Here is a 12,983-nt window from a genome sequence, read left to right on the forward strand (position 1 = left end):
CATTGCGAAAAAAAAGGGTCCATCCTTTTTTTTTTTTTTTTTTTTTTGCAACATGCTCATCATATTTACGGATTTACATACCTCGGACCCTACTTAGTTGACTAACAATGACAAGTGATTGATTAACAAGTGCGACAAAAAGATAGAAATTCTAGAAAATTCTACGAATAAATAAGTGAAGGCTTGGCTCACATGCTCATCTCAATCAAGTCGAAGATATAAAATCAAGTCTATTAAATTGAATGGTGTTAGAGGGAGTTGTAGTCTAAAAGTTAGAAGATAACATTTTTGCAAAGTGTACGCTACCAGAAGACGTTTTTTTTTCTTTTTCTTCTCTGTAGGAGTAGTTGTAATCTAGCAATTTGATTGTACCCAGATCGACAATGGCAATGAATGCCAGTGTGTCTCTATGGGTTTATATCTATATTTCCAGCTGATGGAATGTTTAGTAGAGTTATAGCCCTAATTTGTTTCATTTAAGGGGTTATATGAAGAGGAATAACATATATGTTAATTAATATGTCAACTAAGCATTAAATATGCAACTTTAAAAACAAGCTGCTATAAGGTGTGATTTGAACAAAATGTATACTTTGATGGTATTGCCTTACTTCATTGATATTTTTTTTTACTAACCAAACTTTAATAATGTTTTTTGAATAAATTTTAAAGTTAGTTACCTCCATAAGACATTCTCTCGTTAGGGTAATATTAACAAAATGTGTATTTAGATGGTATTTTGTGTATAAAGTCCTTAATTCACTAGTATATTTTATGCCGACTAAACTTGAATGATATTTTTTGAATAATTTTAAAATTTGATTACTAAATCATTTTAATTGGTGCCACATCAACATTTTAACATGTTCCCAAGTTAAAAATCAAACTTTAAAGGTAAAAGGTAAAATTCGTTGTGTTGCATTGAAATATTTTTTCATGAACATTTATATCAAATAGATTTTAACATTTTTTTAAAAGTATTTTATAGCTATTTTATGATTTTAACATTTATATCACATAGAGACCAAAATCAATAACTTAAAATTTATTTATGGCAAGGGAAAATGACTTGAGATGGTAAGTTACTTTTTGAAATGTACACATTTCGTCTTTATTCTTTTTTTTTTTGTAAATTAAGCCCTTATATTTTATTAATATGTACACAATAGATCCTTTTGATCGGCTTCTATCGGTTCTGCTGATGTGGAAGCACACGTGGCACTAACAACAACTGCATAAAAATTAATTAGTTTAGTCACTCCTTATAAACGAATGTTAACATCCAAAATCAGGAAGAATCACCTTCAAACTCGAGCACATAGAAGTGGGGAATTTGTCACACCCCCGAACTAGACGGCGGAAACGTCCGGGGTTTGTGCGTGACTTCATCTTGAAATATCATTACGGTGAATATAATTGAAACATAACATCATCATCACACATGTAATACAATAACATTCATTGTTTACATCGAGTATTGTATTTGAATATTACATGCCAAAATAGTAAGAGTATGATGAAACAAAATATAACACAATATCCATTAGTTTGTTTCGTTCATCCTGCTTCAACGGTTTCCTGAGAATACAAGTTATTTTGAAAACGGTCAACATAAAAATGTTGGTGAGTTCATAAGCATGTTTGTGAAAATGATTTGTATAACTTTGAAAATCACCAGAAAATCTGATATTTTCTGAAAATCGTTTAGTGTGTTTGTGTTAGATCTTGTATTAATGCATGTATGTTATTGTTTATTTAACTAAAAAGGTAAAAAGAATGTAGACAGAATGTAAGAGCATGTAAAGAGAATGTTCCCAGACAACCCGACGTTGTCTGTAAAAAAAATGGTCTTTCGTAAACTTCATAACATTAATTCCTCTAAGCAATTCGTCATAACCATACTAAATAATGATAATTTCACCTGTATTGGGGTCGTTGGACGCCGGTTTTGACTTTGATTATAAGGTTTTCATCACCCTAGACTGAGTTAGTCTAACTGTAGCGAACAGCTCAGGTGTAGGGTGTCATCCACATATAGATCTATACACAAATCCCCGTTCTCCCTCCAAGAGACTCTGGTTATAACTACATGCAACGATCGTACACTTAATAGGTGCCAACCGACAAAACTCACTAGATCGTTAATCGAATTTACGCGAAGAAAAAGGTATAAACTCCTTCCAGGCCCAATGATCTATGTAAGTGAACCACTAAAACATCGCTAAACATGTTAAATCATTTCAAAACCCAATTGGAATGAGATTATATAACATGGGCCCGAAATATATATGAAAGGACAACTAAGGGCCATTTCACATGTAAAGTATTTACATGCCTAAATGGCACACAAATAGTATCCAAGGTCCGTCGCACATGTTAATGGGTCAATGAGGCCCAATAAACCTATACATGACCTCTCACACATAAAAATGGGCCACTAAGGCCCAATAACTGAGAAAATGATCAAATTAAATCTATTTGTTGGTTTATCATTGGTTTTAGCTCAAGTATTCACTAAAATAGCATAAAAAGAAGAATGCATATAAAACTCATTCCCAGACCCAATAAACATGTAAGTGGACCACTAAGGCCCACTATACGTGTCTATTATTTCCAGGCTCAAAAGAATATGAATGTCTATCCTAAACTCAATGTACATGTAAAAGGACACTAAGGCCCACTAAACACGTATGTTATTTCCAGACCCAATAAGGATATGAATATCGTTTTTAACCCATTTGCTATTATTTTGTTTATTTTAACTTGATCATTTACAAAGTTGATATAAAAACCCACTTTTTGTAAAAAATAACTTTCTTGGCCCAATAAGCCAAAAATTTACAATTAAGGCCCAATTTTTGTAAAAATAACACTTTAATCTCCAGTTTTGTTAAAAAATTATGTTGATGACTACTTTGTGATAAAAATAACATTTTAAAACCCATTTTTGTCAAAATATCATTTTTGGCTTGATTTTTGTAGAAATACATATTTTTCTGGTTTTGGGCCTTTCCGACCTAGTTTTTGGAAAATTTGTAGAAAAATCATCGTAAGTTGAAATTTTGATCCGTAAATTCTAGAATTTTGGAATTTTTGTCTACTTTGTTCAAAAATTTTCTCATAATTTTTAATGGCTTCTAACCAGTGTTAAATTGCTCACCTTCACAGGCTGGTTTGAAAGTATTTCAAATTTGATAGGTAGTTTTGTAAAATTCACCAAAAATTGTAGAAAAATCGTATGAAAACGTGAGAATAGTCATTTTAAAGTTATAAATTTGAACTTTATCCATGTAAAACAGTTTTGAAAAATACTTCCATTAAGAGGGTCAAAACAGTCCGATATTGGACCAAAACTTTCCTGCCAAGGGCTGTTTCATGAGTTTAATTTATAGATCTTACAACAGAACACTCATTTTTGCTATTTAAAGTGTATAAATCTCAGATCTAGTAGTTTAAATGTATTATATGTGATAAAACATACTTTTCTCAAGGTTATTATGAAGATCCAAGTGATAAACTTCAAGTTCTTAACATATTTTTAGATTAATGAAGAAAATCAACACATAATCACCAAATAATTCATGGAAAACACACATAATCATGCATATACACATAGATCTACACACATCAACTTGTATTCTCCCCCAAAAACAAGTAAAAACCAAAAACAAGTGGGTATGAATTCACCTTTTCTTGGATGTTTCGGTTAAGAAGAAGAATGGAAGAAGATGATGTGATTTTTGGTCCTAGCAAGCTCCTTGGGAGATTTTTGGGCTTGAATGGGTTGTAAGATGCAAGATCACGAAATTCCATGAGTTGAGAGGAGATTTTTGAAGTAATAAGGAAACTAGACCATGGATCTAAGCAAAAACTTACCAAGGATGATGATTTTGGTGAAGAATCCTTTTGAAGCTACACTCAAAAACTCGAAATTTTGGATGAAGAAGGAGGTGATCTAGAGAGGTTTTTGGAGGTGTTTGAAATGAGAATGGAGGTGGGTGGTGGGGGTTTTGGCTGAGATTAATAAGAGAAGAGAGAGACATGGTGAGGTGATGTTTGCATGGAAGACCACCATGCAAACATGAGATGTCCAATGTACAAATTTCCTTATTTTCCCGTTTTTTTTTTTTTTTTTTTTTTTTTTCGTCTAATAAGCTTAATGGATAATGGGTAATGGGCCAAAAATTTGGGATTAAGAGATATGAGGATGAATTGATTTGGCCCATTATTAGTCTTGTTCGAATTTACAAAGTTTAATAATATTTTTCGACACATTGGGCCCTTATTAAGGGTCTCGGCCCAATAAGGTCCATGAGAAAGGTGTGGGTCATTCTAGGCCCATTAAATCCCAAAATACTATATCTTAATGAATGTGAGTTCAAATAGGGCCCAACTTAAGACTCTTAGCTTAAAAGAATTAAGTTAAAGGTTTATTAGCCCATTAGGTCCAATTAAGAATTCATAGTCCATAACAAACTTGAATCGGAATTTTTAGAGTTTCAAACTCTTTATTGAACATGAGAGATGTATTTAAATGAGTATAAAGTATGATATTTGCTTAGAGTACCAAACATTATATTGGTTGAATGATTTTATGAGAGTAGAATTTCCTAGCAGTAATGCTAGTTGTGACAGAATTCATAGAAGAAGAAAGAAGATGTCAAGTGGCTCAAGAATCTCCACAGGTTCAAGGAATCAGAGAGTAGATAAGGACGTCCTCTGTGACTGTGAACTCCCTTCAAGAATTCACACCTCCAAGACCAAAGATAACCCTGGAAAGAAATTTTGAGTGTGCCATAACTCATTGGTAAGTACCTAAATTGATTTTATTTGTCAAATCGAATCAATTTTTGTAACGACCCAAAATTCAAGACCAAAAATTTCTTTTAATAAAACATTACTTAAAGCAAAATCATCAATTCCAAAACATAAACAGAGTATTAATTTCCAAAACACATGTTCATTATCAGAGTAAACATTCCCAGGTTGTCTAATCAATGGTGTGTGTGCCATGCGATTACCCCGAGCTCTTCCCTCTGCTACCGGAAGTACCTGAAACCAAAACTGAAAACCGTAAGCACGAAGCTTAGTGAGTTCCCCACCCTACCACATACCATACATAATCACAAACTGCACATACTGGGCCACGGCCGCAATCTTGGGCCTTGCCCCTTGCCTCGGGCTTCGCCTGCTATAACGACCCTGCCGCTCCAGGCCCTGCTTGGCTTCGAGCCCCGCTCGGATACATATTTATTTCACTTAGGCCTCTCCTGTCACAGGGCCTCGCCCACCAACAACTAATAAAACATAAACATATCTCAGGGCCTCGCCCGCCAACAAATAATAACACATAAACATATCACAACACATAAGCTAAACTCATATGACTGATCCTGTCCTAAGGCCTCGCCTATCCTGGGCCTCGCCCTTGTTCTGCTACTGATGAGTCATGGAACCCCATCCACGCTCCTACTGGTAGTGAGATACAGGCCCATCCCACTCTCACTCTTTCCCTAACTTAGGCCTCACCCCTGTTCTGCTATTAATGAGATGTGGAACCCCATCCACACTCTGCTATTGGTGAGATACGGGACCTCGCCCACACTCACCTCCCTACCAGGCACATACATGTATCACACAGACAACAAGTATAAACTATCATATAAACAAATCCTTGGGCACCTGTCTGCTATTAATGGACCTCGTCCTGAATATCATACTAGCATATTGTGCCTAGGGCTAACCCCAGGCCTTCTACTCATAACTACATGGGTCGGCATTGTGGCCTTAGACCCATTCACACAAAGGGAAACTCACCTGCACTGGCTGAACTTGTTGATGATCTCGCTAGCTGCTGCCCGACAACTCTCTGAACTCCTGCTCCCATTACTCCCCGAACTACCAATATCAAAGCAACACTGAGTCTAACTGACCCCAAGGGACAACCAAGTCAACTCTGGTCAAAGTTAAAGTCCTGGTCAAGGTCAACCTCCCAGGTCAACCCTACTCGTCGAGTCAACCTACTGACTCGCCGAGTTCATATATTTAGAGTCCTTCCTTTCGCGTCTCGACTCGCCGAGTCGGTCACTTACTCCTCGACCCGGATCCCGCTCGGACTCGCCGAGTTTCTCCTTGGACTCACCGAGTCGCCCTTTAAAATTAGGGTTTTTCTTTCCTTCCTTGGCCTTCCAGACTTTGGGTGTTACAATTTTCTTCTTCTTTCCTTCTATGTTGTTGATTTTATTACTATAAAAACCAGGGAAAAAGTGTAAATTTTGGGAATGGATTGATGAAGAACCTGAGAATATGAAGGCCATTGCAGAAGATACTCTTTCAGATTTTGTAGATTATCTTAAACAAGTTTTAGAGGATGTGGCATCTATTAGAGAAGAAGTGAAACAGTTGAAGGTTATTGATTATGCTGATCATTGTTAAGGTTATGTTTTGGGGTTGAAGATATGCTTCTGGTGGTTTTTATGAGATTTTGATGTAATAGACTTGTTGTGTAATTCTTGTTTATGTAATGGATGTTGATGTACTTTATGTTTATGTAATGGTTGTTGATGTACTTTGTGTTTATGTAATGGTAAAGTTTATTGTTATTATATATAGATGTTGATGTAATTAACTCAGTCAAATGGAGGTAAAACCAAGACAAATTACAGGAAAGATTCTTTTATAGAGAATTGGATGTAGAGACAAATAAAAGTGGATGACAAAAGGCATAAAGCCATTTAATAATTACAAAAGATAAGCCCACCAGCAGGGGTAATACAATAATTTAGTTCAAAAGATTCGACAAGTACATCAAAAGTAAACAACTAGTAGGGGTAATATGGTAATTAAGTTCAAAAGATTACCCCACACTACGTCAATATATATATATATATATATATATATATATATATATATATATATATAGTTAAGATCAAATAAGAAGGAAATTTTTGGTAGGAATGTAAGAAGTTTTTTTTTCTACATATTTTTTTCGCGAACAAAGAAAATGAATCATTAGATGATTTATTTGTAAAATGATTCACAAAAAAAAATTCTCAAAAAAACATCTCGATGATTCATTTATACAATGATTTCGTTGTTATTCACTAAAATTGTCATAAAATTGAATTTTTTTCTTAATTTACTTAAAAATGAATCATAAAGATGTTTTTTTGAGAATTTTTTCTTGTGAATCATCTTACAAATGAATCATCTAGTGATTCATTTATTTTGTTCGTCAAAAAAATATGTAGAAAAAAACTTCTTACCTTCCTACCAAAAAAATTTTCTTACCGGATCTATATCCTATATATATATATATATATATATATATATATATATATATATATATATATATATATATATATATATATATATATATCACAAGCATTACCCCACTACATCAAAACCTAATTACTCTAAGGTCACAAGTTTGTCTTGGCTGCATCCAGTTCCATCCTTGACTTTAACATTTTTTTGAAGACCAATTTCGGTGATTCTTTCTGAAAACTTTCTCACCCTACCAGCATCATTCAAAGGAACCTTCTTCATAGGACTTCTCTTCACATGACCCTTCTTCACAAGAACCTTCTTCACAAGAGCCTTCTTTACATGACTTGGCCCTGCTGTGCTTGAATATGGAGTTGAATGACTTGGACATGCTGTGGTTAGAGTTGGATTTGGCTTACTTGGGCATGTGGCTTTGTTGTGGCCAATTTGGTGGCAAATGGTACATCTTAGAGGAATGTCTGCCCTTGACACAATATGCCTTGTGTGCCCACTTAGCTCTCTTTCTGCCTGATCTCTTTTCCTTTTGACACATAGCCTGCCAGGTAACCTCCTCTTTAATGGAGGCAAAATAGTATGAAGTCCTTCAACATGTGGCCACTCAAAACTGTCATTGAGTGGATGGATGTTATACCCATAGCTACTAAGGAAAAAGGCTTTAGTATAGGAGTTGGATACAAAAGCCTCCACATCTAGGTTCAATGATGAAATTGCTGATATGGCATGTATACATGGAATTCCTGTGAGTTGCTAGCTTCTGCATCCACATGCCCTCTGATTCAAATCAACAACATACCTCTCATTTCCTGAGAACACTTCAAATTCTTTGTAACCACTCACATAAGGTACCCAAAATCTGTCAATATACAAGAAGATAGTCAGTTACCATTATAAAACCTATGTATAAATAATGAAATAGTTACTAACCTTTGCAATTCTTTCAAATCCTCTATTTCCCTTCTGATACTTGGGAATATGTCCAAATCCCAACTCAAACCATTTTGCTTCTGCATCCATAACCTCTGCATTGCCCAACATCTTATGTCCTCCAACATTGTTATCAATGGTTTCCTTATAGCATCAAGTACATCAGAATTGAAACTTTTAGAAACTCCATTCTCTATTGCATCACAATCCATACCCTCTCTAAAAAAAGCCTTTGACCAACACCTTGGATCCCTTTCTATGAGATAGTTATAAGCCCTACTTTCCAAGGACTTAATCTCATTCATTGCTGCTTCAAACTTAGGTACAGTTGTTGCATTCACAGCCCTCCAAAATGGTTTAAAGTATTGTTCTCCTTTAAATTTTTTGTGGAAATTAGCTAGAATGTGTCTAGCACATAATCTATGCTCCACATCAGGAAGTCTTTTTTCACAGCTTCAAATAATCCCTGATTCAAACAATAAAATGATTAGTTAATTAGATGACCAAAACAGTTAAAGTTAATTGAAAATGCTAACTTTTTTGGCATAATGTTCTTTCAAACTTCCCTCAACTTCAGACAATGCTAACTTTTTTGCATTCCTACACTGCCCAACACTCACATTAATGTTGTATCTCTTAGATACCAGTGCTTTCATTTTCCTCAAACTTAGTTTAGGACTCTCCAAAACATCATTCACAAATTGTTTTCCTATCCACTTATATGTTACAATTGAACCAAGTTTGAATGCCCTAAAACACTTGTGCTCTATTATAAGAGACTTAATATGACAAGTGTGTTTCTCTTTCATCTAGGAAGCATACAATCTAAAAGGGCATGTGGGATTCTTTCCTTTACAACACCTAACTAGCAACCTAGTCTTGTCATTCTTTTCATACCACAAATCATAACCATTTGCTACTGCATAGCAACTAAGAGAGTATTTAAGTTCAGCAGTAGCAGAGTATTTCATACCTACTCGAGGCTTCATCTGATTCCATTCTTGAGTATGATCATGTCTTGGGTAGATAAGTCATATTGCATTATGATCTTCTTCAACCAAGTCATCATTCTGTATTGGACAAAGTTTGTTAACGAATGGATCATTGAAATTTCTTTTGAGAGATATAACGTCATTGTCCTTTACATGTTGAGCTTTCAGACCATCTTCTAAAATGGAGTCGACATCATCAATAGAAACCAAATCTTCATCTTCAAGGTCAACTTCTTCCTCCTGAATCTAATCAAACAAAGGTTCATGATGATGATCCACATACACATCTAATCTCTTCTTTTCATTCATATCTTCAAGAAACTTGTTAAAATCGCAGTCACTCTGTAATCCCTCCGAAAACCTCACTTCATGTGGACAGTAATACACATCTATACATCTTCCGTTAGTAAGCTTTTCAAGAAAGGGGATGAAATCATTGAAGTTCATCTTCTTCACAACCGTCTAAGGTACCAAGGCTTTTACTCCATCAAAATAAATCAATGGGGTAGGTGTAAACAGCCCTTGATAGTGTACATCAACGATCGTATCTGCATCTTCTGCCATTGTTGATTGTAATTGTGAATCAAGAACTTTGAGGGATTATCGCACAGGTGAATGGAGGAATGAGTGATTAAATGAGCTCTAATTGTTGTTTTATCCACGTATGATGACACCTATTCAATTCATTTTAAGAAAATAAAATCAAAATTTTATATGATCGGTATACTGGGTATACCAGGTTAAAAGGATTGCACAATTACAAAAAATCGAATATAAGAGCTTAATTTACAAAAAAAAAAAAAAAAAAAAAAAGGACTTTCGTTTCAAAAATTAACTTACCCTCTCTCAAGTCATTTCCCCTTGTGGCACGTATTCGTTGATTTTGTGTATCTGCATTTTCCATAAATCCCGATTTTGATTTCATCCCGCCCATCCACTTTCCCTCCGTTTTCCCTATTTCTTCTCCATTCCCAAATTTGTAGCTCCGCTCTTCTTCACTACTTCACGCAGCGCCACCCAAAGCAACTCTGCTTCCGTCGCCACAAAGTTCGCAAACCCAATTTCAATATAACACCGGTACTCGTTTCACCATTGGTTCGAATGATGAATTCTTGTTAGTTTATCGTTTCATTTGGGTTTTTTCTCAGATTTATATGGGTTAGACTGATAATTTCACATAAAGCATTAAAAGTACGATTTGGATTCTACGTTTAGTACCAGATCTTCATTGTTTTTAGTCCGTTTTCGTATAAAGTTCTACTCTTTGCGTTCTGAAAAAGAAAGTTGCAATTTGTTGTCAAAACCTAGAATTACTGTAATGCAAAACTGATACGAATTTATTGCAAAAAGAACACTAACATTTCGCAATTTTTGTATCCTTCAAAAGAACTTAAAATCTTTACTTGTTTTAGTTGGGAGGGGACTTGTTCTTTTATAATCTAAGTTACTCTTTGCTTGAAAATAAATCTCTTTATGCAAACATTGTCAAGAACGATCCACAAATACATATGAATCACCACATAAGTGAAGTCTTAGTGCTCGGATCTTAGAAGAATTCATACTAAATTCGGAAAATGCAAGGCACTAGGGTTTTATTCTATTTTCCATTCTAAGTAGTTGCATATATTTCCAGATTCCTATCTTTGTCTACTTTTGCTTTCCTCACAATCAATGGATCAACAATCAAAAAACGTTGAACAAATTGCCATGTTACCCATGGCTGATAAATCATGCTCAGAGTCTTCAACTCCAATCAAGAAACTCCATATCCAATCAATCAAACATCTTGATGCAAGCTTCATGTCTCCAACACCAGAGAAGACAAATGAGAATCTGAACATTAGGTCCAAAAAAGAACCTGCTAAACTCCCAGATAAGTGAGTCTTTCAATACCCAAATTATGCTTTTAACCATTTTACCAAGTTCAGTATAAACTATAACTGCTAAGCCTTTGTTTCATACCAGATACCAAATCCTTTCAGACCTTTTTAATCGTATGACTACTTCACTGAGGCTCCTCAATCTGCAAAAAAAGTCACCTACTTTCAGTAATATATGTCATCAAGTCGAAAAACTCACAGGAAGGTACTGTTTTTTTTTTCTTTCAGTTTTTATTTTCTACCATATATTAGTCTATATATAATATATATTCATTTTTATTTTCCAGGAAATTCTCGTATACTCATCTTGCAAAGATGAAGTTTGTTCTCCCTGAAGCTATTCAGACTGATAAGATACTTTTACACAATAACAAGACTTTGACTATGGAGCCAGACATTAAAGTCACATTGCTTTTTGATATTGTAGAAGGTCATATTGAACATTCACCTTACATTGCTCTATGCCATACGTTTTCCTCTAGGCTCTTAAAGTTTGTCAATACACATTCAGAGGTAATCTTTTTACATCATTCGGTTCTAAAGTCAACATTTTGAAATAACTTTGACCAAGTTGACTAAATGTATAGGGTTGTGATGTACCCGAAGCTGAACTTCCAGAACCATTTAACCAAAAAGATATCAGATCAAAGTCTTTAAATGTGGATTTATCAGTGGAAAAAGAAAAACTTCCAAATGTTGAAGAATCTGAGCTACTTAATCCTTCTCATTTGGAACCTTCTTTCAGTAGACACTTTACAAAAACAGACAATGAAGATACCACAAGTGAAAAAGAAACTGGTTTTAGTTCATGTTTGGATACAGTTAAAGATGAGAAAATACTTGGAGCTGTTAATGGAAGCACACCAATGAAGCCTCCATTGTTACATAATGGGGTATCTCTTTTAACTCCTGATTTACCAACTCCAAAGAGATCAGTGGCTACTGAAGATAACAAGGTTTGCCAGAAAGTCATGTCAAGTAGTTTATTTACAAAAAGGTCCCTGGATTTCTCAAATCCTGACATTGAAGGTGTAGTTGTGGATGAAAAAAGCAACTCTGTTAGTTTTCCTTCTGGAAAGGTATGATTCCAAGATTAATATCAGTTTTTGACTTTTTGGAGTTAGGGTTACCTACTTTTGCTTATGATAAATCTGATTATTATGTAAGGGTAAAATGGTCATATACAAGATACAACACTTCATATAGACACACACACCATTTGTTCATTACTTCATTTACCCATTCAGCCACTTTATCTTCAATTTATGCAAGTTTATGATATTATGAACATATTTTTTCACTTACAGGTTGAGGAAAAAAGTTGCTTGTCTGAACTTGTTGAGACCATTTACAACATATTCATGTCTGCAAACTCATCTTCAGTTACTAAAAGTGAACTTGTTCACAAAATCTTGATCAATAACTTTGACATCATAGAAAACGGTATGTACAACAGTAAAAATCCTGCATAATTTTGTTCATTTTTCAGAATCATAATTGTAAATTTTTTGTTTTTTATGAACAGGAGAGATTGAAGATCAGATAGATGATGTTGTAAAGAAAGTACCAGATTGGATTAGTAAGAAGGTGACTCCTAGTGGGGATATTTTGTACAAGTGAGTAATCTTTTATATTCAGTGATTTAAATTAATAGTTGTGGGAAAGTCTCATTTTAATGTGGAATTAATGACTTAATGAAGAAACTAATATGATTGTTGTGTTTTATACAGTATCAACAAAGGGTTGGATTTGAAGACTGTTACTGAAAAGCTTATTATGTAACCACAAAATTAAGAACTTGTGGTGAGACAATGATGAGGAAATTTGGTAGTTTTTAGTGTCTGGATGTATTGAGACTTGTTATTGATGGATTTTTTTTTATTTTACTTAAAGTTACTCA

At 34.4% G+C, this 12,983-nt stretch overlaps 1 protein-coding gene across 1 annotated transcript; it reads left to right on the forward strand.

Annotated features, from left to right (window-relative positions):
* The first annotated feature begins 10,079 nt into the window (after nt 1-10,079).
* Nucleotides 10,080-12,983, forward strand: LOC145014233 (CDT1-like protein a, chloroplastic). The gene is made up of 8 exons (XM_078972610.1): nt 10,080-10,280; nt 10,837-11,080; nt 11,169-11,288; nt 11,371-11,596; nt 11,671-12,162; nt 12,391-12,526; nt 12,609-12,699; nt 12,814-12,983. Exons 2-8 carry the CDS (start codon nt 10,875-10,877, stop codon nt 12,863-12,865), a joined length of 1,323 nt encoding a protein of 440 aa, XP_078828736.1. The 5' UTR covers nt 10,080-10,280; nt 10,837-10,874; the 3' UTR covers nt 12,866-12,983.

This window comes from Lactuca saligna, chromosome 9 (assembly GCF_052625555.1).
Source record: "Lactuca saligna cultivar CGN05327 chromosome 9, ASM5262555v1, whole genome shotgun sequence".
Classification (NCBI taxonomy): Eukaryota; Viridiplantae; Streptophyta; class Magnoliopsida; order Asterales; family Asteraceae; genus Lactuca; species Lactuca saligna.